Source organism: Salvelinus sp. IW2-2015, linkage group LG16 (genome assembly GCF_002910315.2).
Source record: "Salvelinus sp. IW2-2015 linkage group LG16, ASM291031v2, whole genome shotgun sequence".
Classification (NCBI taxonomy): domain Eukaryota; kingdom Metazoa; phylum Chordata; class Actinopteri; order Salmoniformes; family Salmonidae; genus Salvelinus; species Salvelinus sp. IW2-2015.
Genome location: NC_036856.1, coordinates 20,498,611 through 20,524,381, shown reverse-complemented (window position 1 = coordinate 20,524,381; position 25,771 = coordinate 20,498,611). Strand labels below are relative to the sequence as shown.

Here is a 25,771-nt window from a genome sequence, read left to right as displayed (position 1 = left end):
TAAATCGTGCTTCTAGTTAAGACAACTGGGGAAGCTCCGGAAATAGAAAGGAGTCCACACGTCATCAAACTCGGAATCTGACAGTTGGAGACTGTACGCTCTTCTTAGAGCTCTCCTGATACATCACCTGACAGTCATCATGACCTTCGACGACAGTTTTTTCGAGCAGTTATTAGAGCACATGGCAGAGCTTGATGACTCTTCAGCTTCAATGACATAGGACAAGGGACAAGGGGAAAACCGCTTAGTCAAGTTGTCCAATGAAGTATTCAACTCTGAAAATGTGTACTCTGCCATTAACCACACGCGCTCTGATCCACGAAGAGGGGCGGCTGCCTTATCGATATCCAATCTTCGCGCCCGGAAAACAGGGGGTGTCTTCGGGCACACCCTGCTGATGCTTCAGTGTTGGGAGAAAAACACAAGATTTGTTACCTTTGTAGCCTCTGGGATTTCAATTCAGCAACCCTTTCGTTATGCCAACGCTCCAACCACGTAGGCTACCCTGCCACATTGACAATCCAAAAAGTATTGTATGTATGTGCGAAAATCTAATGTAATATCAGGGAATATGTTTCAGCCTTCCGGAAAATCTCAGACACACTTGACTTTCTTCCCAATTTTGTTAATTACGGGCTTATTCTAAATGATAAATCAGTTTTTTCCCTCTATATCACGCCTCTAAGTCCCTAACAACAAACCATATACAAAGGAACCCAGGTTTTTAGCAAATGGTTGCGAATAAATAAAACCAACGGGACAAAATACTACATTTACCCGAAAGATTCAGACCTCTTACTTAGCTACTCTTGTGAAAGACTCCTTTCGGAGCATCTACACCAAGTCTCTCTTGAGGTATGACGCCACAAGCTTGCACAAACCTACTATTTGGAGTATCTTCCCACTCTCTCTCTGCCGATCTCTCCAAGTTTACTGTAGTGTGTGTCTATAGCAAACTCGAGTGAGTGGATCCATTCTCATCATGCATTCTCAACATGAATCTTACACATGCTGGACTCCAATCAGGGTTAAGAACATCCTCGGAGGATCAGATGAAGATGGCAAAAGCATCACCTGAAGCTCGAATTTTGAAGTTCTATAGTCAAATGCTTAATAAATAGAGCGTTTTCGATTTGATATGTTCTTATATTTTAAATACATTTGAAAAATTCTGACGACTGTTTTGCTTTGTCATTGGGTTTGTGTTGTCAATTGCTAAAACTATTTTTAATCCATTTTAGAATAAGGCGCAACGTATACAAAATGCTTAGGCAAATCAAGCTGCGGTCTAAATACTTTTGAAGCAACTGTATACTGTAGCTTAAGCAAATAATGAACTAAGTGTATGTTGATGGATAGCTGTTAGGAGCCAATTGCCTCACCCCGCCTAATAATTTGTTCCTTTTCACCCGTGATTTGGCATACTTTCTGATCATTGATGTGCACATGTAGCCTTTTGCCTGTTTTATGAGAAATGTTAAATTATTAAAATATTAGAGCTTTCTTGTTCTTATATGCACCCTTTATTGTACTCCTACGGTTTACTTGTATAACGCGCCATGTTCTGATATTCCTGTCGCTCTGCCTGAACAAATAGTTATTTGACAACTGTACATCCTCCCTATTCGCTCATATATGTCCTTAATCGAAATTACGGATTGCCTCTTATCTACTCGTCATCCCATTATGCCATAAGTTTGTCCATCTCAGTTGACAGATAAAACACATGTTGTTAGCAATCACCATATCAGCAATGTTTTTTTGAAAGGCAGTAAATGAGGCTGAATACTTTCGCTGCCAGACAAGGCTCCCCTGATAGCCAGGTGGCAATAGGAAGGGTTGGACTGCTGTGACTCTGCTGTTGGGACAGCTTTTTGTATGCCCTAACAGTTTGTGGCACCGTTTGTCACCATTATAGTGCCAATTCGTCTGTACTGTTTAGTTGTTGATGTAGGGCTTTGCTGCATGCACTCAAACATCATCAAAGATTTACAGGCTAAAATCACCACCGCGCCAACGCTCCTCACTCGGCAACAAAGACAATAATAACGCTTGTGCTGACAGCGTGCTGTTTCCCCGCTATGCGAATTCCATCTAATGACGAGAACTGATTCAGCTTGCCGAGGGAAGAAGACGAACATGATTGAGTTTGCTTAACTGGCAGCAGATGATCAGATAGGGAATTCCTTACACTGTCTTTCTGCACCCTCCAGAATAGACGTTGCCTGACGCAACATAACACCAAGCCAGCCAGTCAGCACAAGTGTTTGTACATGGGGACCTTCTAAGAAAACACGCTCAGATACATGATTTCTCAACAAATTTATTTTAATTTTTTTACACCCTTATTTTACCTGTAAGATTCGTGAACACATCTCATTACAGCAACGACCTGGGAATAGTTACAGGAGGTAGGAATGAGCTAATTGGAGCTGTGATTATAGGTGCCATATAGTATAGGGCCAGTGAGAATTTAGCCACAGACATAGGTAAACACCCCTACTCTTACGATAAGTGTCAGGAATCTTTTTAGATACACAGAGAGTCAGACACTTAACGTCGGATCCGAAACCACCCTACACTGAGAAAATGGTCCACAATCCCTGCCCTGGGTATTGGATATACAAAAAATAACCAGAGGAAAAAGAGCATCCTATTCGGCCTCCAACCACACTTTCCAGCATCTGGTGTCCATCCAGGACCAACCAACGACCAACCTGCTTAGTTCAGAAGCAACGCAACAGTGGATGCAGGGGGAATGCTCGGACAAATCGATGGATGAGACAGGGAAGTTAACCATTAAACTTCACACACTAATACAACTGCTCTCCATAGTCCAGCGGCTGTACCCTTTTCATATTGAATCCCAATATAGTAATATCGACAGATTTATGTTATATACTTAACTATGGATAATTGCTGTTCATTTCAGCAAACAGATGGAGAGTAACATTGCTATATTAAGGACAGTATTCTTACCTCAGAGTCCCAAGATAATAATAATGAAATGGAAATCAAAACTGTGTAAGCAGCAGTCAGACCACCTGCCGTCAACATGAAGCTATCCACACACGACTCTCCATGTCACACGTTGTCTCCACTCCAGCTTCTTTCATTATCTGCTACGGTTGAATCTGAAGGAGAAAAAAATCATAGACATCAGAATTTCATTATTAGCTTCCAGGACTCCTAAGTCAGAAAATCAATGCATACAACACTCAATCATTACAAAACTCATTAGGACTAAATTACTTTCTACCCCGTTTCTCTAACTATTATGAACTGCAAGAGCGTGTGCGATACTCAGCTCACAACAGGCTCCAATATTAAATAGTCGCCATACCATACACCCTAAAAGCAGCTGGCACAAGGAAACCTTGGAAAAACCATGGGGTAACCACCTACCTTTGGCACTGAAAGGACATGAGAAGTTCATGCCAGTCGGCTTCACTCACTTTTCGTTCCTACAAATAAAGCAAAAACCTTCCAAGTATTACAGCATGACCATGCACATTGATCTGTCTTTTGGGCATCGCAGATAACGCCACCAGAACGAAGCCCAGTGTTAGATGTGTTTTTTTTTTCAAATCTCATAGCGTAATGTAGGGCCTATCTTAACACCACACAGGGCTGCCTGTAGCTAAAATCGATCAGAGACAGCTATTCCATAATAAAATGTATTTTCCTCCATTGTTTTTGATCGTAGCCCACACCTAGTTAGGCCTACATTAGTGATCCAATCAGCCACAGTACGCCGTACTTGAGCCACTGTATAAAACTGTAACCCTAACCTACGCGGTTACAGCCCTCAGCTTTGCTCACAGCGTAAACGAACCCAGAAGTTGAGCATAGTAACTTTTCACAACGTTCAAACGTTCGAACTCAGCAACCTAACAAATTTGCTCATGCCCAAATTTTACAGTAGTAACACTTGCTGCACTCTGATAGTTCATACAATGACTCCGAAGCCAACCCTGTCATATACCAAATCGACCTTTAACACGCTTCCCAACGGCCAACGCCTACGTTATGTGTCCTGAGGTTCGAAACATGAGTTGCTCTGGTCATAAAAGTACTCAGCTTGCATTCGCTACACGGATGCCAGGAGCTTGTAGTACCCAGCAAGAGAACTATCTGCCTTGGAATCAAGGCCATTCCCTCCCAACTTTAGAAGGATTTGGGTGATGAGGTAGAGGGAAAAGACGAAAGCAGCACCCTCGCAAGAGGCCACGCGTCCACACCCATCATGTGTGTCTTCTGCTAGTGCAGAGAACAAGCGCAGTCCACTTCTCATACACATGCGAAAGAGACATTATCCGTAGCATCAAAAGCAATTGTCGAGGCAGCATAGGCAACATAACATTAACAGAGAGAAGTGCCTGCCAGCGAGCTCTGGGGTTGAGTTGGTTGCCACCTACCACTGTGCTCTGAGGCCCAGTTTCATGTATTACATTCATGTGCAAAAGTCCTGTCCATACGCTCTGACCATGCCCCTTCACATGAGAGGAAGTCAATGGAATTCTCCGGTTGGAATGTTATTGAAATTTATGTTAAACATCCAAAAGATTGATTCAATAAATCGTTTTACATTTTCTACTGACTGTTACGAACTTTTTGACATTTTGTCTGCTTTTAGTGAACGCGCTTCCTGACTTTGGATTTGTTTACCAAACACGCTAACAAAAATAGCTATTTGACATAAATGATGGACATTAACGAACAAAATGAAAATTTCTTGTGGAAGTACCTGGAGTGCATTCCGACAAGATCAGGAAGTGAAGATTTATAATGCTATTTATGAGTTTTGTTGACTGCACAATTTGCGGGTAACTGTATTGCTTCCTTTTGTGGCTGAACGCTGTTCTCAGATTTTGAATATTGTGCTTTTCCGTAAAGCTTTTTGAAATCTGACACGGCGGTTGCATTAAGAACAAGTGCATCTTTAATTCTATGTAAAACATGTATCTTTCATCAACGTTTATGATGAGTATTTATGTTATTTGACGTGCTCTCTGCAATTTCTCCGGATTTTTGGAGGCATTTCTGAACATTGCGCCAATGTAAACTGAGGTTTTGAATATAAATATGAACTTATCGAACAAAACATATATGTATTGTGTAACATGAAGTCCTATGAGTGTCATCTGATGAAGATCATCAGACGTTAGATGATTCATTTTATCTCTATTTCTGCTTTTTGTGACTCCTGTCTTTGGCTGGAAAAATGGCTGGTTTTTCTGTATTTTGCGGTGGACCTAACATAATCGTTTGTGGTGCTTTCGCTGTAAAGCCTTTTTGAAATCGGACACTGTGGTGGGATTAACAAGAAGTGTATCTTTAAATGGTGTGAAATACTTGTATGCTTGAGGAATTTTAATTATGAGATTTCTTGTTTGAATTTGGCGCCCTGCACTTTCACTGGCTGTTTTCATATCGATCCCTAACGATTCACCATAAGGAAAGCTTAGCAACTGGGACTGAGGAGCAGGCAGTTTACTCTGGGCACCTCTGGGCACCTTTCATCCAAGCTACTCAATACTGCCCCTGCAGCCATAAGAGGTTAACTGTTCACAGGTGTGCTGCGAGGTTACACTTCCGAGTGCAGATTTTTCATCTCGTCTTTTGTGTTGGGTGACTTTACCAAAAGGAAAGTTTTCACTTCGGATAAGAATGAGCTTTTCAGCTTTTTCTTCCCTTTGTCTCAGTAACATCACACGGAGGCTACTGAGACTTGGCTAGCTTAGATGCAAGGCTTAGTTAACCTGGCTAGCCTGCCGCAAAGCTAGCTACCCTAGCAACTAGCTTTTCTACCTGGAAGGGTTGAATTACAAGCTTGCTCTCTCATTTATCACAAGCCACTACCGTGCCACGTTGACTAGACCGTAGTGCTGAGCAATTAACAAAATGTAGGTTATTTTTCTTTTTTTTAAAGAACTAATTGACCGAAGTCTGTTCAATTATTTGATTTCCATTTATTTGTTTATTTTTTGCTCAATGCGCACATTGCTCAGTTTCTCTAGAGATCAGAATCAGATCAAGCCTGAACTGTGTGATGCAGTAGGGAGTTGTAGTTTTCAACAGGCCAATATTCTGCATAGTTTAGTGCAGACAACATGGTAATTAACCACAATGACCATAATCCATTGCGCACCTACTTGTTCGGTCGGTCTGTGTGTTTCTTTTACACCTGCTACGTTTGGTTACAGTGGAACAGACATGAAGACAAAGAGAAGAGACAGAAGAATGTGCGATCGAGAGGGATAGAGAGCAGTTGCTTCTACCTGAAAATACATGATCTAAGTGATTGATAGTTGGTATACAGCAGTCATAAAAGTATGCCTTATTTACTTTGAAGAACTACTAAAATAGTGATTTTGTCAGATAGCATAGGCTGCAGCTCTATAGAAATTAGATGATGACTTGGAATCAAATCAAATTGTATTGGTTAGCAGATGTTAATGTGAGTGTAGCGAAATGCTTGTGCTTCTAGTTCCGACAGTGCAGTAATATCTAACAAGTAATCTAGCAAATCCCCAACAACTACCTAATACACACAAATCTAAAGGTAGGAATAAGAATATGTCCATATAAATATATGGATGAGTGGCATAGATGGTATAAGGTACATATGAGATGAGTAATGTAAGACATGTAAACATTATTAAAGTGGCATTGTTTAAAGTGACTAGTGATTTATTAAAGTGGCCAATGATATGAGTCTCTATGTAGGCAGTAGCCTCTCTGAGTTAGTGATGGCTGTTTAGCAGTCTGATGGCCTTGAAATAGAAGCTGTTTTTCAGTCTCTCAGCCGCAGCTTTGATGCACATGTACTGACCTCGCCTTCTGGATGGTAGCGGGGTGAACAGGCAGTGGCTTGGATGGTAGTTGTCCTTGATGATTTTTTGGGCCTTCCTGTGACATCAGGTGCTGTAGGTGTCTTTGCGGGCAGGTAGATTGCCCCCGGTGATGCATTGGGCAGACTACGCCACCCTCTGGAGAGCCTTGCAGTTGAGTGCGGTGCAGTTGCCATACCAGGTGGTGATAGAGCCCAACAGGATGCTCTCGATTGTGCATCTGTAAAAGTTTGTCAGGGTTTTAGGTGACAAGCCAAATTTCTTCAGTCTCCTGTGTGTGTGTGTGGGTGAACCATTTCAGTTAGTCTGTGATGTGTACGCCGAGGAACTTAAAACTTTCCACCTTCTCCACTACTGTCCCTTTGATGTGGATAGGGGGGTGCTCCCTCTGCTGTTTCCTGAAGTCCACAATCATCTCCTTTGTTTTGTTGACGTTGAGTGAGAGGTTGTTTTCCTGACATCACACTCCGAGTGCCCTAGCCTCTTCTCTGTAGGCTCTGTAGGCTCTGTAGTTGTTGGCAATCAAGCCCACTACTGTTGTGTTGTCGCCAAACTTGATGATTGAGTTGGAGGCGTCCATGGCCACGCAGTCATGGGTGAACAGGGAGTACAGGAGGGGGCTGAGCACGCATCCTTGTGGGGCACCAGTGTTGAGGGTCAGCGAAGTGGAGATGTTGTTTCCTACCTTCAACACATGGGGGCGGCCCGTCAGAAAGTCCAGGACCCAATTGCACAGGGCGGGGTTGAGACCCAGGGCCTCCAGCTTAATCATGAGCTTGGAGGGTACTATGGTGTTGAATGCTGAACTGTAGTCAATGAACAGCATTCTTACATATTCCTTATGTCCAGATGGGATAGGGCAGTGTGCAGTGTGATGGCGATTGAATATTGAATATGTCCGTAAACACACTAGCCAGCTTGTCTGCACATGCTCTGAGGATGCGGCTAGTGATGTCGTCTGTGCCAGCAGCCTTGCGAGGGTTAACACATTTAAATGTCTTACTCACGTCGGCCACGGAGAAGGAGAGGGGGGGCGCAGTCCTTGTTAGCGGGCCGCGACGGTGGCATTGTATTTTCCTCAAAGAGGGCAAAGAAGGTGTTTCATTTGTCTGGAAGCGAGAAGTTGGTGTCCGTAACGTGGCTGGTTTTCTTTTTGTAGTCCGTGATTTCCTGTAGACCCTGCCACATACGTCTCGTGTCTGAGCCGTTGAATTGCGACTCCACTTTGTCCCTATACCAACATTTCGCTAGTTTGATTGTCTTGCGGAGGGAATAACTACACTGTTTATATTCGGCCATGTTCCCAGTCCTCTTTCCATGGTTAAATGAGGTGGTTCGCGCTTTCAGTTTTGTGCGAATGCCACCATCTATCCACGGTTTCTGTTTAGGGTAGGTTTTAATAGTCACAGTGGGTACAACATCTCCAATGCACTTCCTTATAAACTCACTCACCGAGTCAGCGTATAGATCGATGTTATTCCCTGAGACTACCCGGAACATTTCCCAGTTCACGTGATCAAAACAATCTTGAAGCATGGATTCCGATTGGTCAGACCAGCGTTGAATGGTTCTAGTCACGGGTACATCCTGTTTGAGTTTCTGCCTATAAGACGGTAGGAGCAAGATGGAGTCGTGGTCGGATTTGGCGAAGGGAGGGCGAGGGAGGGCGTGTATGCATCGCGGAAGTTAGAGTAACAGCGATTGAGTGTATTGCCCGCGCGAGTGCTGCAATCAATATGCTGATAGAATTTAGGTAGCCTTGTTTTCAAATTGCTTTGTTAAAATCCCCAGCTACAATTAATGCAGCCTCAGGATATATGGTTTCCAGTTTACATAGAGTCCAGTGAAGTTCCTTGAGGGCCGTCGGGGTGTCTGCTTGAGGGGGTATATACACAGCTGTGGCGATAACTGACGAGAGTTCTCTTGGGAGATAATATGGCCGGCATTTGAATGTAAGGAATTCTAGGTCGGGTGAGCAGAAGGACTTCCTGTATGTTGTAATAATAATCAAGTCATCAAATTTAAAAAAATGCAATATACACAACAAATGAAATATCGTATAGTAAGTAAAGTAATGTGAATGAATGATGGTTAATAAGTGATAAGCAGTAATGGGCAGTCTTTCATTCATTGTTTTATTCTGTGTTGTTACAGCATTCAACCCACATAATAAAACATTTATCAAAACCGAAATCGTCATTTTTTTAATAATTGAACTGAAACCGAACCGACCTCAAAAAGCACAAATTTCTCCCCACTACTAGACTGACCGTCCTAGCTTCACTGCTTATCAGTCGAGAGACACGTTTTTATTCGTTACAAGAATAAGAAAGCACTAGCTACCTTTGGCTTACATTGTGCTAACTAGCTAGGTTACTAGCCCACAAGGTAAACGCAAGCTACGTTCACATTGTTAAAGGATTAGCTTACTCCGACTAGCACTGGGCTAACTAGCTAGGATATAAGCCCACATGGCTAACGCTAGTTACGTTTCACTTTGTTCTTGGATTATCTGTTTTTCGGAGCCATGGAGCCTGCTAGCCTGCTAGCCTGGCTCAAGGGGTACTTGTTAAAGGATTAGCTTTCATCGACGAGGAGAATGGCGAGGGCAGGACTGACCACCTCCAGGTATCGGTGGAAGAAGAGGACGAGGAGGCGCAAGCCTTTACCTCTAGGCCCTCTTCCACCTTTAGCCGGGCATCGATGGTGGAGGACAGATACAGTATTTTCTCATCGATGTCTGCAAACAGGCAGTGGCCAGACTCAGCATTGAGTGGCTCAAACCCGTGGGGGCAGTGCAGAGAAGGACTAGTAGGACAGGAGGAAACTCCCCTCGCACCGTCCCAGGCAAGCAACTCCTCCCAGCTTGCGTGGCAGAAGCCAAACGTAACTGGGACAGACTTTTTGCCAACATGAATGTCAAATACATGGAAGAGCTGGGCCTCAGCAAGCCACCAGTGGTAGAGTGGCCAACCAACTCAACCCCAGAGCCTCATCGCTGGCAGGCACTTTCCTCTCTGGTAATGTTATGTTCCTACTGCTGGCCTACCAATCTGCTTTGATGCTACCGGATAAATGTCTCTTCGCATTGTATGAAAACGTGGACTGCCCGCTGTTCTTTGCACTAGCAGAAGACACACCATTGGGTGTGGACGCGCTGGCACACTCTTGGCCGAGGGTGCTGCTTTACGCTTTTCCTCCTCTAACCCTCATACACCCCAATCTACTCAAAGTGAGGGAATGCCTCGATTCCCAGGCAGATCATTCTCTTGCTGTACTACAAGCCCTGGCAACTCCCGTTACGCAGGGATCTTTTGACCCAAGCAAACTGATATTTTCCACCCTCACCTGGACACCATAACCCTCTAGGCCTGGCCCGTGAGAGGTTAAATCTGGATATGACAGGGTTGCCTCTCGGAGTCATTGAGACTATACAGAGTGCCAGCCAATGTTACCTCAAAAAATTTGGGGCACTGAGCAAATTTCAGGTTTGCTGAGCGCAAACTTGAACGTTGTGAAAATTCTATGCAACTTCCTGGGTACGTTTACTGTGAGCACTGAGGCTGTACCCGCTTTAAGTTACAGTTTTAACAGTGGCCAAGTACGCTACTGTGGCTATTTGATCCTAATGTAGGCCTAACATTGTGGCCTACCATCAAAAACAATGGAGAAAATACCATTTTAATATGGAAATAGCTGTTCTGTCATTTAGCCTACAGTAGCAGCCAATGTGTGGTGTTCAAAATAGGCCTACATTCCATGAGACTTTTGAAAAAAAAATACACAGGGCTTGTCTCGGGGCTACTGCATGCCCAAAAACAGATCATTCATTACCAATGCTCTGTATCTGAGGTTTTATGCTTTTTGTAGGACCGCAAAGTGAGTGAGCGAGCTGCATGAACTGTCAGTTCACCATTCGTGCCAAAGGTTTGCCCCAGGTTTTTCCAAGGTTTCCTTGCTGCCCAACCCTGCTTTTAGGCCTATGGTCAGCGACTATTACAATTGAGCTTGTGACTTTCCACCCACCGCCCTTCACTTCATAATATTAGAGAACCGGGGTAACGAAAGTAACCTTGAGTTTTACTCAATGATCTGGGCTTTTTGTTCAGTGCAGCTGATTGATTTCTGATTAGAGTCCTGGAAGCTAATATGAAATTCTGATTCCATGATTTTTCTCCTTCAGATTCAACTAGCAATATGAAATGACTGAGATGACGTTGTTGACACTGCAGAGAGTTGTGATGATTCTTACATGTCTGACTGCTGCTTCACAGCTTTTGATTTCCATTTCATTACTTATTATCTTGGGACTCTGAGGGATAAGAATACTGTCCTATATATAGCACACTGTTACTCTCCCCATCTGTTGCTGCCAAATGACAGCCAACAGTTATCCATATTACAGTATACGTAACATAACACTGCCTCGATATTATACTATACCTGGATTCAATATGAAAAGGGTACAGCCGCTGGACTAGGAGGAGCAGTTGTATTAGTGTGTGAAGTTTAATGGTTAACTCTCCCTGTCCTCCATCCATAGATTTGTCAGCAGCATTCCACCCTGCATCCCACTGTTGGCTTGCTTCTGAAACTAAGCAAGGTTGGTCCTGGTTGGTCCCTGGATGGCACACCAGATGCTGCGGAAAGTGTGGTTGGAGGGCCAATAGGATGCTCTCTTTCCTCTGGTGTATTTTTTGTATATCCCAATACCCCAGGGCAGGGATTGTGGACCCATTTCTCAGTGTAGGGTGCCGTCTTTCGGATCCGACGTTAAGTGTCCTGACTCTCTGTGGTCACTAAAGATTCCTTGACACTTATCGTAAGAGTAGGGGTGTTAACCCTGATGTCTTGGCWAAATTCTCAACCTGGCCCTCATACTATCATGGCCACCTAATCATCCCCAGCATCCAATTAGCTCATTCCCCTACCTCCCCTGTAACTATTCCCCAGGTCGTTGCTGTAAATGAGAATGTGTTCACAGACAATCTTACCAGGTAAAATAAGGGTAAAAAAAAAATTAAAATAACATTCTGTCTGACGAAGATCATGTCACTGAGCGTTTTCTTAGAACGTCCCCCATGTACAAACCACCTGTGCCTGACTGGCTGGCTGGTGTTATGTTGCGTCAGGCAACGTCTATTTCTGGAGGGGTGCAGAAAGACAGTGTAGGAATTCCCTAATCTGATCATCTGCCTGCCCAGTTCAAGCAAACTCAATCATGTTCGCTCTTCTCCCTCGGCAAGCTGAATCAGTTCTCGTCATTAAAGATGGAATTCGCAGTAGGGGGAAACAGCACCGCTGTCAGCCCCACAAGCGTTATTATTGTCTTTGTTGCCGAGCTGAGGAGCGTTGCGCGCAGTGGTGATTTTAGCCTGTAAATCTTTGATGATGTTTGATGCATGCCAGCAAAGCCACTACACTACAACACTAAACAGTACARGAATTGCACTATAATGGTGACAAACGGTGCCCACAAACTGTTAGGGCATACATAAAGCTGTCCCAACAGCAGAGTCCCAACAGCAGTCCCAACACCTTCCTATTGCTCCACCTGGCTATCAGCGGAGCCTTGTCTGGCAGCGAAAAAGTTAATTCAGCCTCATTTACTGCCTTTCAAAAAACATTGCTGATATGGCTGACTTGCTTAAACAAATGTGGTTTATACTGTCAACTGAGATGGACAAACTATGGCATAATGGGATGACGAGTAGATAAGAGGCAATCCGTAATTTCGATTAAGACATTAATGAGCGAACTAGGACGGATGTACAGTTGTCAAATAACTATTTGTTCAGCAGAGCGACAGAATTCAGAACATGGGCCTGTATACCAAGTCAGAACCGTAGGATAAATAAAGGGTGCATATAAGCAGACAACGAAAGCTCTTACAATATTTTATAATTAKATTTCTCTAAAACAGGCAAAAGGCTACATGTGCACCATCAAGTCAGAACAGTAMGCAAAATCACGGGTGGAAAAGGGAACAAATTATTAGGGTGAGGCACATTGGCTCCTAACAGCTTACCACACAACATACACTTAGTATTACTTTCTTAGCTACAGTATACAGTGCCTTCAAAAAGTATTCAGACCCCTTGACTCTTTCCACATTTTGTTACGTTGCAGCCTTATTCTAAAATGGATTTAAAAAATATTTTAGCAATTGACACACAATACCCCATAATGACAAAGCAAAAACAGGTCTTCAGAATTTCTTTCAAATGTATTACAAATATAAAACATATCAAATCAAAACCCTTATTTAATTAAGCATTTACTATGAGACTCAAAATTGAGCTCAGGTGCATCCTGTTTCCATTGATCATCCTTGAGATGTTTCTACAACTTGATTGGAGTCCACATGTGGTAAATTCAATTGATTGGACATGATTTGGATCGGCACACACGTCGATTTGGATCAGCACACACCTGACAGAACTTGAGAGGATCTGCAGAGAAGAGTGGGAGAAACTCCCCAAATATAGGTGTGCCAAGCTTGTAGCGTCATACCCAAGAAGACTTGGTGCTGTAATCGCTGCCAAAGGAGCTTCAACAAAGTACTAAGTAAAGGGTCTGAATACTTGTGTAAATGTGATATTTCCGTTTTTTATTTTTATTCGCAACCATTTCTAAAAACCTGTTTTTGCTTTGTCATTATGGGGTATTGTGTGTAGATTGAAGAGGGAAAAAACTATTTAATACATTTTAGAATAAGGCCGTAATGTAACAAAATGTGGAAAAAGTCAAGGTGTCTGAATATTTCCGAAGGCACTGAACATATCTCCCTGGCATATTACATAATTTTTTCAGCAACATACAATACATTTTTGGATTCAAGGTGGCAGGTAGCCTAGTGGTTGGAGCGTTGGGCCAGTAACCGAAAGGTTGCTGGATTGAATCCCAGAGCTGACAAGGTAAAAATCTGTTGTTCTGCCACTGAGCAAGGCAGGGTGTGCCGAAGAACCCCCTGTTTTCCMGGCGCCGAAGATGTGGATATCGATTAAGGCAGCCCCCCGCACCTCTCTGATTCAGAGGGGTTGGGTTAAATGCAGAGGACACATTTCAGTTGAATACATTCAGTTGGACAACTGACTAGGTTTTCCCCTTTCCCTTGTGCTATGCTCACTTGAACTGGAAGATCATCAAAGTCTGCCATTCTCTATAAACTCTGAAAAAAACATGGTCGAATCATGATGACGTCAGTGATATTCAGGTCGGAGCTCTAGAAAGAGGCCTAAGTTCCCGACTTGCAATTCCGAGTTGGATGACCGTTGGAGCTCTTTTTTTTCGGAGTTCCCAGTTGTCTTTAACTCAGAAGTCAGATTTCGCAGTTCCGAGTTTCCAGTTGTTTTGAGCGCAGCAGAGGTCKTGCTGGATTGACAGCATGGCCAATGTTGAATGTTTATCCTTTTAAGCTTGGACCCTTAAACCCAGACTTGGTACCACACATCCACTCCACTGAATAGCAGGCTAGTGATTGCTTTGCAATGCAATCTGATGTCTTCCAAACCATTCATTGTTGAATTTGCGATTTCAAACTTGTTGTGTAATGTTTATGTCCAATGGCCGATGAGCACCGATACGTTTTATCTATAATTTCTCTTCATTATTTCTCTTCATATGACAAGGATTGAAAGGATTTGCCTGTAGATTGTCGACTTGATTCATTATGATGACTGCTAGCTTGATAGCTAAGATTTTGAAAGTCCAATCAAAGGTACTGTAGATATAACGTGATTTAACGTAATTTTATCTGTGGCCAATGACCTTGAGACGCCTTAGATGGGCACTTCTAATGTAACTCTATGGTAGCACACAAGGGGCTTGAATTTCCGAGCACTCCTTGTAGATGTTGTGGTGACGTAGTGTKCCCATGAGCAACAGAACACTGAGCCAATCACGGTGCAACAAGAGAACATCACGAACCTCTACGCTCCGTATTTTCCGCTGGCAGCCCCACCGCCACAGAAAGCACTGAGCTAGGCTGAACCACCTGCATTTTGGAGCTGCCTAATTCAAGAAGGCAAAAAAGAGACCATGTTTGCATGCAGCTTTATTAACTTAATGATTTTTATATNGGTGCATCCTGTTTCCATTGATCATCCTTGAGATGTTTCTACAACTTGATTGGAGTCCACATGTGGTAAATTCAATTGATTGGACATGATTTGGATCGGCACACACGTCGATTTGGATCAGCACACACCTGACAGAACTTGAGAGGATCTGCAGAGAAGAGTGGGAGAAACTCCCCAAATATAGGTGTGCCAAGCTTGTAGCGTCATACCCAAGAAGACTTGGTGCTGTAATCGCTGCCAAAGGAGCTTCAACAAAGTACTAAGTAAAGGGTCTGAATACTTGTGTAAATGTGATATTTCCGTTTTTTATTTTTATTCGCAACCATTTCTAAAAACCTGTTTTTGCTTTGTCATTATGGGGTATTGTGTGTAGATTGAAGAGGGAAAAAACTATTTAATACATTTTAGAATAAGGCCGTAATGTAACAAAATGTGGAAAAAGTCAAGGTGTCTGAATATTTCCGAAGGCACTGAACATATCTCCCTGGCATATTACATAATTTTTTCAGCAACATACAATACATTTTTGGATTCAAGGTGGCAGGTAGCCTAGTGGTTGGAGCGTTGGGCCAGTAACCGAAAGGTTGCTGGATTGAATCCCAGAGCTGACAAGGTAAAAATCTGTTGTTCTGCCACTGAGCAAGGCAGGGTGTGCCGAAGAACCCCCTGTTTTCCMGGCGCCGAAGATGTGGATATCGATTAAGGCAGCCCCCCGCACCTCTCTGATTCAGAGGGGTTGGGTTAAATGCAGAGGACACATTTCAGTTGAATACATTCAGTTGGACAACTGACTAGGTTTTCCCCTTTCCCTTGTGCTATGCTCACTTGAACTGGAAGATCATCAAAGTCTGCCATTCTCTATAAACTCTGAAAAAAACATGGTCGAATCATGATGACGTCAGTGATATTCAGGTCGGAGCTCTAGAAAGAGGCCTAAGTTCCCGACTTGCAATTCCGAGTTGGATGACCGTTGGAGCTCTTTTTTTTCGGAGTTCCCAGTTGTCTTTAACTCAGAAGTCAGATTTCGCAGTTCCGAGTTTCCAGTTGTTTTGAGCGCAGCAGAGGTCKTGCTGGATTGACAGCATGGCCAATGTTGAATGTTTATCCTTTTAAGCTTGGACCCTTAAACCCAGACTTGGTACCACACATCCACTCCACTGAATAGCAGGCTAGTGATTGCTTTGCAATGCAATCTGATGTCTTCCAAACCATTCATTGTTGAATTTGCGATTTCAAACTTGTTGTGTAATGTTTATGTCCAATGGCCGATGAGCACCGATACGTTTTATCTATAATTTCTCTTCATTATTTCTCTTCATATGACAAGGATTGAAAGGATTTGCCTGTAGATTGTCGACTTGATTCATTATGATGACTGCTAGCTTGATAGCTAAGATTTTGAAAGTCCAATCAAAGGTACTGTAGATATAACGTGATTTAACGTAATTTTATCTGTGGCCAATGACCTTGAGACGCCTTAGATGGGCACTTCTAATGTAACTCTATGGTAGCACACAAGGGGCTTGAATTTCCGAGCACTCCTTGTAGATGTTGTGGTGACGTAGTGTKCCCATGAGCAACAGAACACTGAGCCAATCACGGCGCAAATAAAGAACATTACTAGCTCCTACGCTCCGTATTTTCCGCTGGCAGCCCCACCGCCACAGAAAGCACTGAGCTAGGCTGAACCACCTGCATTTTGGAGCTGCCTAATTCAAGAAGGCAAAAAAGAGACCATGTTTGCATGCAGCTTTATTAACTTAATGATTTTTATATATTTTTCATTGTTTGCAAACTGATATGTGACACATATTGATGCCGAAATAACATTCAAAACAGGCCAAAAAAGGGGGTAAAATTATATATATACATATGTTTTTAGCTAAACACGTGGGGCTCATAACCCCCCTGAATGACTGGTTATCACTGGTGGTGCAACATGGTAAGAAAAATGTTCAGTACATATTATGCTCTTCTATCACACGTGCAGGGTTGTCTCCGAAGGGAAAAACTGTGTTTGTTGTTTGGAGTAACTTCATTGTTGATATAATATCACAAACGAACGTGYCTGTTTCACCATCAAGGATTACAACTTTAATGCCTCTTTCTCTTTCCCCATTCATTTCACTCTCATGCTAATATCACAGTGGAGTAGCAGCCTATTGAACCCTCTGTTGTTTGTTAATGATGGTGATGTAATACAATGCAATACAACTTCATTCATGGCATGCCTAGGGATATTAGTAACATCAGCATGTGCCAATGTATGCTGWTGAATAGCTTTATTTAGAAATTAAAAGTCTTCTACTGTGTTGGATAGCATCAACCACAAGTGTAACATTTTGAACGTGATAGCAAGAGCATTTTGTCAGCTTGTACCTAATTGTTTTATTTTCTAGACATGGTGATGGCACTGGTTTCAGAGCAAGAATCAATGAGTTGCCAATTGAAGACTGTTGAAGCCCTCTTGCCTTTTTGTGTTGACAAAATGAGTCAATATAGTGAAAAGGGCCTGGACACAGGAACATAATCTTTTATCTCCTTTCAGCATTTTATCAAAATGCTCATTTGAAAATGAAAATGCCTGTGGCTTTACTCTGAATAACATGCTTGCCATATGCTACACAACCTCTGAAAACCACTGTCCTCACCAGGGTAATCATARGGTTTAGATCATAGATACCCTGGGATTGAGATTCACGGAAAGATTATCCTAACACATCTTCCGTAAGGTAGTGGAAAATACATTGAATTGATTTTGATTAAAGATGTCATTTTCACTGCTTGACTACCAGTGTAGCACAGTGTATGATAGGCCTAACCACAGAGCATAAATGCCAGGCCATACTTTCTGCTCACTGCTTTCACGGCTCTTTATTTAAATTGATGGAAGCAGATGATTTTCTGCCGTGATTATATTATGTTGACTTACATTATGGTGAATGGAATATATTAAGGAATGAAGAGAGACAGTGGAGGGTAGAGAATGAGTCTGCTCTGCTGGTTAAAAGGGCTAGCAGACAAGAGAGTCTCTAARACTGTTTGCTGTTTCATATTCCTTTCTACAGGAATGCAAACACTGCATGAACGTACACACACACACTCAGTCAAACACACATGTGCACATGAAGAATTTATTTCCAAAACGCTAATTTTCAGATTAGTTTTTTTCAACAGTAATGATTGCTGATGGGTTCCTTCATGTGTGTGTGTAAAATATTACTGTTTTCTTCGATTTGAGATTTGAGTATGAAAATGTGTTTTTCTGCAAAACGCTATATATCCATTGTTTAACTGGAATGAAATGTTCTTATCCAAAGTATTTGACTCTGATATGTGGTTGTCTCACCTAGCTATCTTAAGATGAATGTACTTACATAAAGTCGCCCTGGATGAGCATCTGCTGAATGACAAAAATGTCAAATGTAAATGTTTTCAAGTACAGTGAAATGCCTTTCTTGCGAACTCAAAACCCAACAATGCAATAATCAATAACAATGTATTACTAGAAAAAACACATGCAAAGTAAGAATAGGAAATATGAAATACACAATAAAGTAATTACGTAAGTAAGCATACTATATACATAAAATATTTACAAAGTCAGTTCCAATACTATATTTACATTGCAGGAATACTGGAGTGATGGAGGTAGATATGTATGGGGGTAAGAGGACTAGGCAACAGGATATAAGATTAACAGAGTAGCAGCAGGTTGTATGTGAGTGGGTGTGCGGGTGTGTAGAGTCAATATAAATGTATCTGCATATTATGTGTAAGTGAGCAAATGATGGAGTGAGTGTTTGTGTGTGTGTTGGAGTGACAGTGTGTGTGTGTGTGTGTGTGTGTGTGTGTGTGTGTGTGTGTGTGTGTGTGTGTGTGTGTGTAGGGCCCTGTGAGTGTGCATAGAGACAGTGCAAATATTGAAATAAAAGGTCAATAAAGATACTAGGTACACTCAGATAGTCCATGTAGCTATAGTGTTAGCTATTTATCAGTCGTATTTCTTGGGGATGAAAGCTGTTCTAGAGCACCGGTACCTCTTGCTGTGCGGCAGCAGAGAAAATAGTCTATGGCTTGGGTGGTTGGGGTCTTTGACGATTTTCCTGGGCCTTCTTTTCATACCGCCTGATATAGAGGTCCTGGATGGCAGGGAGCTCGGCTCCAGTGATGTACTGGGCTGTCCGCACAACCCTCTGCAGCGACATGCAATCGAGGGCGGTGCTATTGTCATACCAAGCAGTGATGCAGCCAGTCAATATGCTCTCAATGGTTCAGCTGTAGAACCTTTTCAGGATTTGAGGGCCATTGCCAAACTTTTTTTTCTTTTTTTACTTACGGAGCTCATATTACTGTATTGAATTATTTAAAATAATAATAATAATATTAATGTCACAAATGTATAATTTGTACATTTCTTTATAAAATGTTTAGCTATTTGTTACATTTGACTGTAAAACCTACTGTGTAAAACCTAGTAGTACTACTTATTTGTCTAAGAGTGAAGTGCAAAAAAACATGATTATTTGCCTCTCCGAAATGAAACCATCAAGTGATAGATTTTTAACAAATGTGTGTCTGTTATTGAACAACCCCATGCCTTGATAAGATAGTGAAAAAACACACCAATCTCTTTCATAATTTCTTTAAACAATAAAAACTAATTTACCAACATTTCTGAAAGTGGATACAGTATATAACGTTTTGGAGTGAAACTCTTCATATGTACACTTACACAGACTCTTAGTCAGTCAGTAAGTCACTCACAAACAAACCATTCCATCCACTTCATTGCAGTCTGCTAAAACAAGGTTGAGTACAGATGCTGCTCTTTATTGTTTTCATTGCATTCTCTGATACAGAATCCACTTACTGCCATACAGGATCCAACCTCCCCTCTCATGTTGGCCCAGAGCTAATCAATAATTCTGTTCTCTGGGTTTGAGACACCAGCAGGCAGTTGCTGTCTCTGCCTCCCTGCTGCACACTATATCCTTCTGTTTTATTTAACGCAGATCAACTTGGTTTTCAGTTTCATATATATCCATTATGTTCCCCAAAGTCCACATTCAAGTTACAGTGAAAACCGTTTATGAATCGTGGACAAAGGGAATTGTCACATGGAGGTAGAGAACAGAATAGGCCCCCTCATTACGTTATTGAGAGCTCTGTATAACTGTGAAACTGAGGATGTGGGGTACAGCCTAATAGCTTGTTAAAGACTACCACTCTCTGACTCTGAACGCTGCTGTCTGATAAACCACAGATACCCAAGGTGCAGCAGCATGCAGACAGTGCACAGCAGGTCAAACTACACTYGCTTTAGTCAGGCGTTAGTCATAGCCATCTTTACTTGTTAACAATTGCTTGGGATCGTGGAAACACCACCTTTTAGATAATTAAGGGATAGCTCACCCAAATGACCAAATGACACATTGGTTTCCTTAACCTGTAAGCAGTCTATGGACAAGCTAATCCATGCCATGCTTTGGTCTTATTTCCCTGGGACTGTTTCCAAATGCTWACGTTTAAGCATTTGTGGCACCAATCCCAACCAGGTCCTAGTACCGATATTAGCATTTTTCACGCATCATGTCCAAAACATCCAAAAGTATCTAAACTTAATTGTGAAGATCAACAAAGTCATAGATGATTTGAACATGGTTCACACAAAAATATAATATTGGTACCATGACTTTGTGGTATTTGTGCCGATATTATACATTTTTGTGTGTGTGGAAGGTATCTGGAGCCCAGACTGTTTACGGCTCCGTCTGCAGCTCTGCACTGCTTCAACACTTCAGGAGGAGTCCCACTGGTTCCTCTCTCATGGCGTCCCACTCTCACTAATGGATTAATAAACTCTGACTGTAGGATGGAACAGAGCCAGAGACATGCATGTCCATATTGGGCTCAATCCTGTCTTGAGACAGGACTGTAACTTGCACTTTGCACAAATCATGCATTGATGATGATGTCAAAATATGATTTATACTCATGGATCTCAGGTGCAGAACAACAATGTGGGGCTCCATTTTTTGTGTTGGTATAAAGTATAACAACACAGTGCTTTCTCCTGGATTCAATAGCTCCTGGTTATTGTCTGCTGTTTGTTTTGTATCTCCACAGACCAACGATGCCTTAGGCCCCACGTGGAACTGCATGTACTTCATCCCTCTGATAATCATCGGCTCCTTCTTCGTGCTGAACCTGGTTTTAGGAGTTCTCTCAGGGTGAGTCCACCTTAACATTACAGCAGCACTGTGGTACCGCCACATTGTGCCGGGGTAGCTGGCATGTATTTTATACACTCTGTCACCGTCTGTACAAGTTAATGTTTTTTTTTCAAAAGGTGAATGCACAATATACTCTAATTAACTGCATGGAAAGGAGACAAGGATAGAATCTCCCCCCTCCACACTACTTCTCTCCCATGGTGTCTGAATGAGAGGGAGGTCAGGTTAGCGCTGAACAGCAGGTCCCAGAACAATCATTATCTGCTGTTTTGTTTGGCTTGCAGGGAGTTTGCCAAGGAGAGGGAGCGGGTGGAAAACCGCAGGGCGTTCATGAAGCTACGGAGGCAACAGCAAATTGAGCGGGAACTCAATGGCTACCGAGCCTGGATCGACAGAGCAGGTACTGAAACCACTGTCTGTACTACACTACAGACCCAATACATGGCATGCTTTTAAAAGGTTACCTCAGAAATGTCCTTGATATTTACTTTCCTACTGTATGAATCAGACTTCATTGTTGGGTCTGCTTTGCAGAAGAGGTGATGCTTGCGGAGGAGAATAAGAATTTAGGACCTTCTGCTCTTGATGGTAAGAATGGAAAGATGGCCCCATTGGTTATATTGTCTTTAGACCCCTGCATTAGTTTACTGTTTATCTGTCTGTACTGGATTTATGGCATTCTGTTTTGTACACATGACTGTCTACCATGAGAATATTTCTCATCTGCCTGTCCTCTAAGACAATCACACACTGTAAGCATAACTAAYACATTGGCCTAGACTGAAACATATCATTTGTAGAAAATCGTAATTGTAATTGTTAATATCGTAATTGTTAATATCCCACATTGTGAGTGTGGGATATTATTAATTTAATAATATCATATTACCCTATGCGCTGTGCATGATACATAGATAACCACAAATTATTTTACTTAGGTAAGTGCTAGCGAGGAAAAGTAGGTGTTTTGATTCTCACTGTTAATTTCAGTCTCTCCTGAGGCCTGATATGTATACATTATGTCTCATTGAGTGTTGGAACTTACAGTACAATCAGTTTGGTTGACTCTGTGAAAGTCATTTACTAACACTTTCTCATGACAGTGTAACTACTTTGAGCAGTTTTATCTCGCAATACTCTTAAACGTGTGTGCTATCCTGTTTTTGTAATATATCTGGGCTTGTGTGTACTCACGATATACACTACCAGTCAAAGGTTTGGACACACCAACTCATTCAAGGGTTTTTCTTTATTTTTACTATTTTCTACATTGTAGAATAATAGTGAAGACATCAAAATGATTAAATAACACATATGGAATCATGTAGTAACCAAAAAAGTGTTGGTAGCCACCCTTTGCCTTGATGACAGCTTTGCACACTCTTGGCATTCTCTCAACCAGCTTCATGAGGTAGTCACCTGGAATGCATTTCAATTAACAGGTGTGCCTTAAACGTTTATTTGTGGAATTTCTTTCCTTCTTAATGCGTTTGAGCCAATCAGTTGTGTTGTGACAAGGTAGGGGTGGTATACAGAAGATAGCCCTATTTGGTAAAAGACCATAGTATGGCAAGAACAGCTCAAATAAGCAAAGAGAAACAACAGTCCATCATTATTTTAAGACATGAAGGTCAGTCGATCTGGAAAATTTCAAGAATTTTGAAAGTTTCTTCAAGTGCAGTCACAAAAACCATCAAGTGCTATGATGAAACTGGCTCTCGTAAGTACCGCCACAGGAAAGGAAGACCCAGAGTTACATCTGCTGCAGAGGATACGTTCATTAGAGTTACCAGCCTCAGAAATTGCAGCCCAAATAAATGCTTCACAGAGTTCAAGGAACAGACACATCTCAACATCAACTGTTCAGAGGAGACTGCGTGAATCAGGCGTTCATGGTCAAATTGCTGCAAGGAAACCACTACTAACGGACACCGATAAGAAGAAGATAATTGCTTGGGCCAAGAAACACGAGCAATGGACATTAGACTGTCCTTTGGTCTGATGAGTCAAATTTTGCCTTCCTTCAGGCTGTGTAAGGGCTATTTTACCAAGAAGGAGAGTGATGGAGTGCTGCATCAGATGACCTGGCCTCCACAATCACCCAACCTCAACTCAGTTGAGATGGTTTGGGATGAGTTGGACCGCAGAGTGAAGGAAAAGCAACCAACAAGTGCTCAGCATATGTGGGAACTCCTTCACGACTGTTGGAAAAGCACGACTGTTGGAAAAGCATTCCAGGTGAAGCCGGTTGAGAGAATGCCAAGAGTTTGCAAAATTCTTGAAGATTATAAATACATTGTATAATAATATTGAAGACATCAAAACTATGCAAAGCTGCATCAAGGCCAAGGGTGGCTACTTTGAAGAATCTCAAATATAAAATATATTTTGATTTGTTTAACACTTTTTGGGTTACTACATGATTCCATATGTGTTATTTCATCGTTTTGATGTCTTCACTATTATTCTACAATGTAGAAAATAGTAAAAATAAATAAAAAACATTGAATGAGTAGGTGTGTCCAAACTTTTGACTGGTACTGTATATCTATTCCAAAGACATATTTAGAAGCAAATCTTCACAAGAATAGCTATGCCTAAAATACCATTGTTGTTGCTTCTGGTGTGGTGCACTTCAAAAACAACTTTGGTTAGGATTTTTGAGGACCATGCATGCTGTACCCCCAAAATAATCATCTCTGCTACCTCAATATCAATATGGACTTTTAAACCTACAAGACAAACCCTTACACAAAGCTATGACCCTATCAAGTGAAGCATGATTTTTCCCCCCCAACAAACAAACAAACAAATCGTTTTTATTAAATGTTGATTGACAGCTCCCAAGAGGCTGTCTGAATGGAATACAGGCGGTAACCATGGTGAGGAACAACTTCTATTCTACACTTCCTTGCCACCTTTTGTTCCTTTTCAACAACTCAGTCTGACATGAACGTTTAAATAAAGCCAGCTATTGTTCCACAAACCACACTTACAAAAAAAAAAAACGAGCCATTCTGAACTTCAAACATTTAATTTGGCACAAGCAAACCAAAAGTAGCCGTAAAAAGTTCCAGCTGTTCCAGTGGAAACAAATTCAGAAGATGTAATAGCTTTGAGAGAGTGCGCCAGTGTTGCCATAGCAACTCAAATGAAATGTCTGGGTGTCAGCCAGTGTGTGCCTCGTGCAAACACTATTGGTTCACTGGCTTATTAAAAGGGGGAAAGTCTAGGTAAATATTAATAAATAAATGAGATTCTAACCAAAAGGTGGTGGGGATGTACGAGGGTTGGCTGGGGGAAGAGCTCAACTCACCCTAATAATTAGTGGTATTTTCCGCATCAGGCACATATAAAAATATGTGTGCATCGATACAGCTCTTTAGAATGATATGATATGATATTGTCTGAAACTTACTGTGAGTGTGGGTTATAGCCCAGATAATAGAACCAACAACAACAACAATTAGTTGAAGTTAAGTTGGGTTCATCATACAGTAATAACAATAGATGCATATTTTAATAACACCATGTTTCTGTAATCTGTTACACATGTCTTCTAAATGCATATGTTTGTACTCTTGTTTTACAATACCCAAAGCACCAAACACAGTGGCATGTAGTTTATTATTTTCACCATTCTCTTCTCGTTAGTAAGGCCCTCATGATCTTGTATATCTACGTGTGTGTCTCATGACATATTGTCTGTGTTGGAGTGTCAGAAACGTTGTGTTTTGTGTGGGCTTTCTGCGGGGTGACAATGTGAAACCTTTGGCTGCAGTGCTGAAGAGGGCCACCATCAAGAGGAGAGGGGTGGATGCCGTCCATCGGGGCCCAGAGGAGGAGCAGTACGGTGACATCTCTTCTGTGGGTGAGTGTGTGTGTGAAGCCACTGAAAAGAGCAGTATGTTGTAGCTAACATCCCAAATGGTTGAATGATCTGCCATCAGGCAACAGGCACCCCCTCCGTATTAGACTCTGTAATTACAGAGGAGATTGTCATTGTCGTATCGGGAATAAAACTGGAAATGGCAGCTCATCAGTTCCAGCCATCATTACATGTTACAGTCAGTGGCTAAGCTAAATGGATGAGAAGGCCTTTGTATCTATTGTGCAAGTGAAACATTTGACAGAGGAGAGATCTCAAATATACTGTCTATTTGTGATTGCACTACTAGGGGGATTTTAGTAATGATCTTAAATGGGCTGTCCCGTCCAGGCATCCCGATGACCAGAGCCAGCATCAGGAGTGCTAAGAGAGGACCCACAGCTTATTTCAAGCGGAAGGAGCGTCTGCTGCGTATCTCTATCCGCCGCATGGTGAAGACACACATCTTCTACTGGACCGTACTGGGCCTGGTGGCCCTCAACACACTCTGTGTTGCCATCGTCCATCACAACCAACCCCACTGGCTGTCTGTGTTCCTCTGTAAGTCACACACACACGCACACGCACACACACACACACACGGGTACGTACCATCATCTCCATCCAAAATAAATAATGTCTGGTGACGTTAATCTTTGAGATGTTTGTTTCTTACTGTGTTCATGAGGGTTGTTGTTGTTTGTATTTCAGACTATGCAGAGTTCCTCTTTC

At 42.1% G+C, this 25,771-nt stretch overlaps 1 protein-coding gene across 1 annotated transcript in view; it reads left to right on the top strand.

Moving 5' to 3' along the window:
- The window catches only part of LOC111975957 (voltage-dependent R-type calcium channel subunit alpha-1E), a 139,916-nt gene that overhangs the window by 61,364 nt on the left and 52,781 nt on the right, over positions 1 to 25,771 (top strand). The window contains 5 exon segments of the mRNA XM_070447414.1: positions 21,065 to 21,168; positions 21,456 to 21,571; positions 21,706 to 21,759; positions 24,953 to 25,042; positions 25,391 to 25,600. Of these exon segments, the coding sequence (XP_070303515.1) occupies positions 21,065 to 21,168; positions 21,456 to 21,571; positions 21,706 to 21,759; positions 24,953 to 25,042; positions 25,391 to 25,600 (574 nt within the window).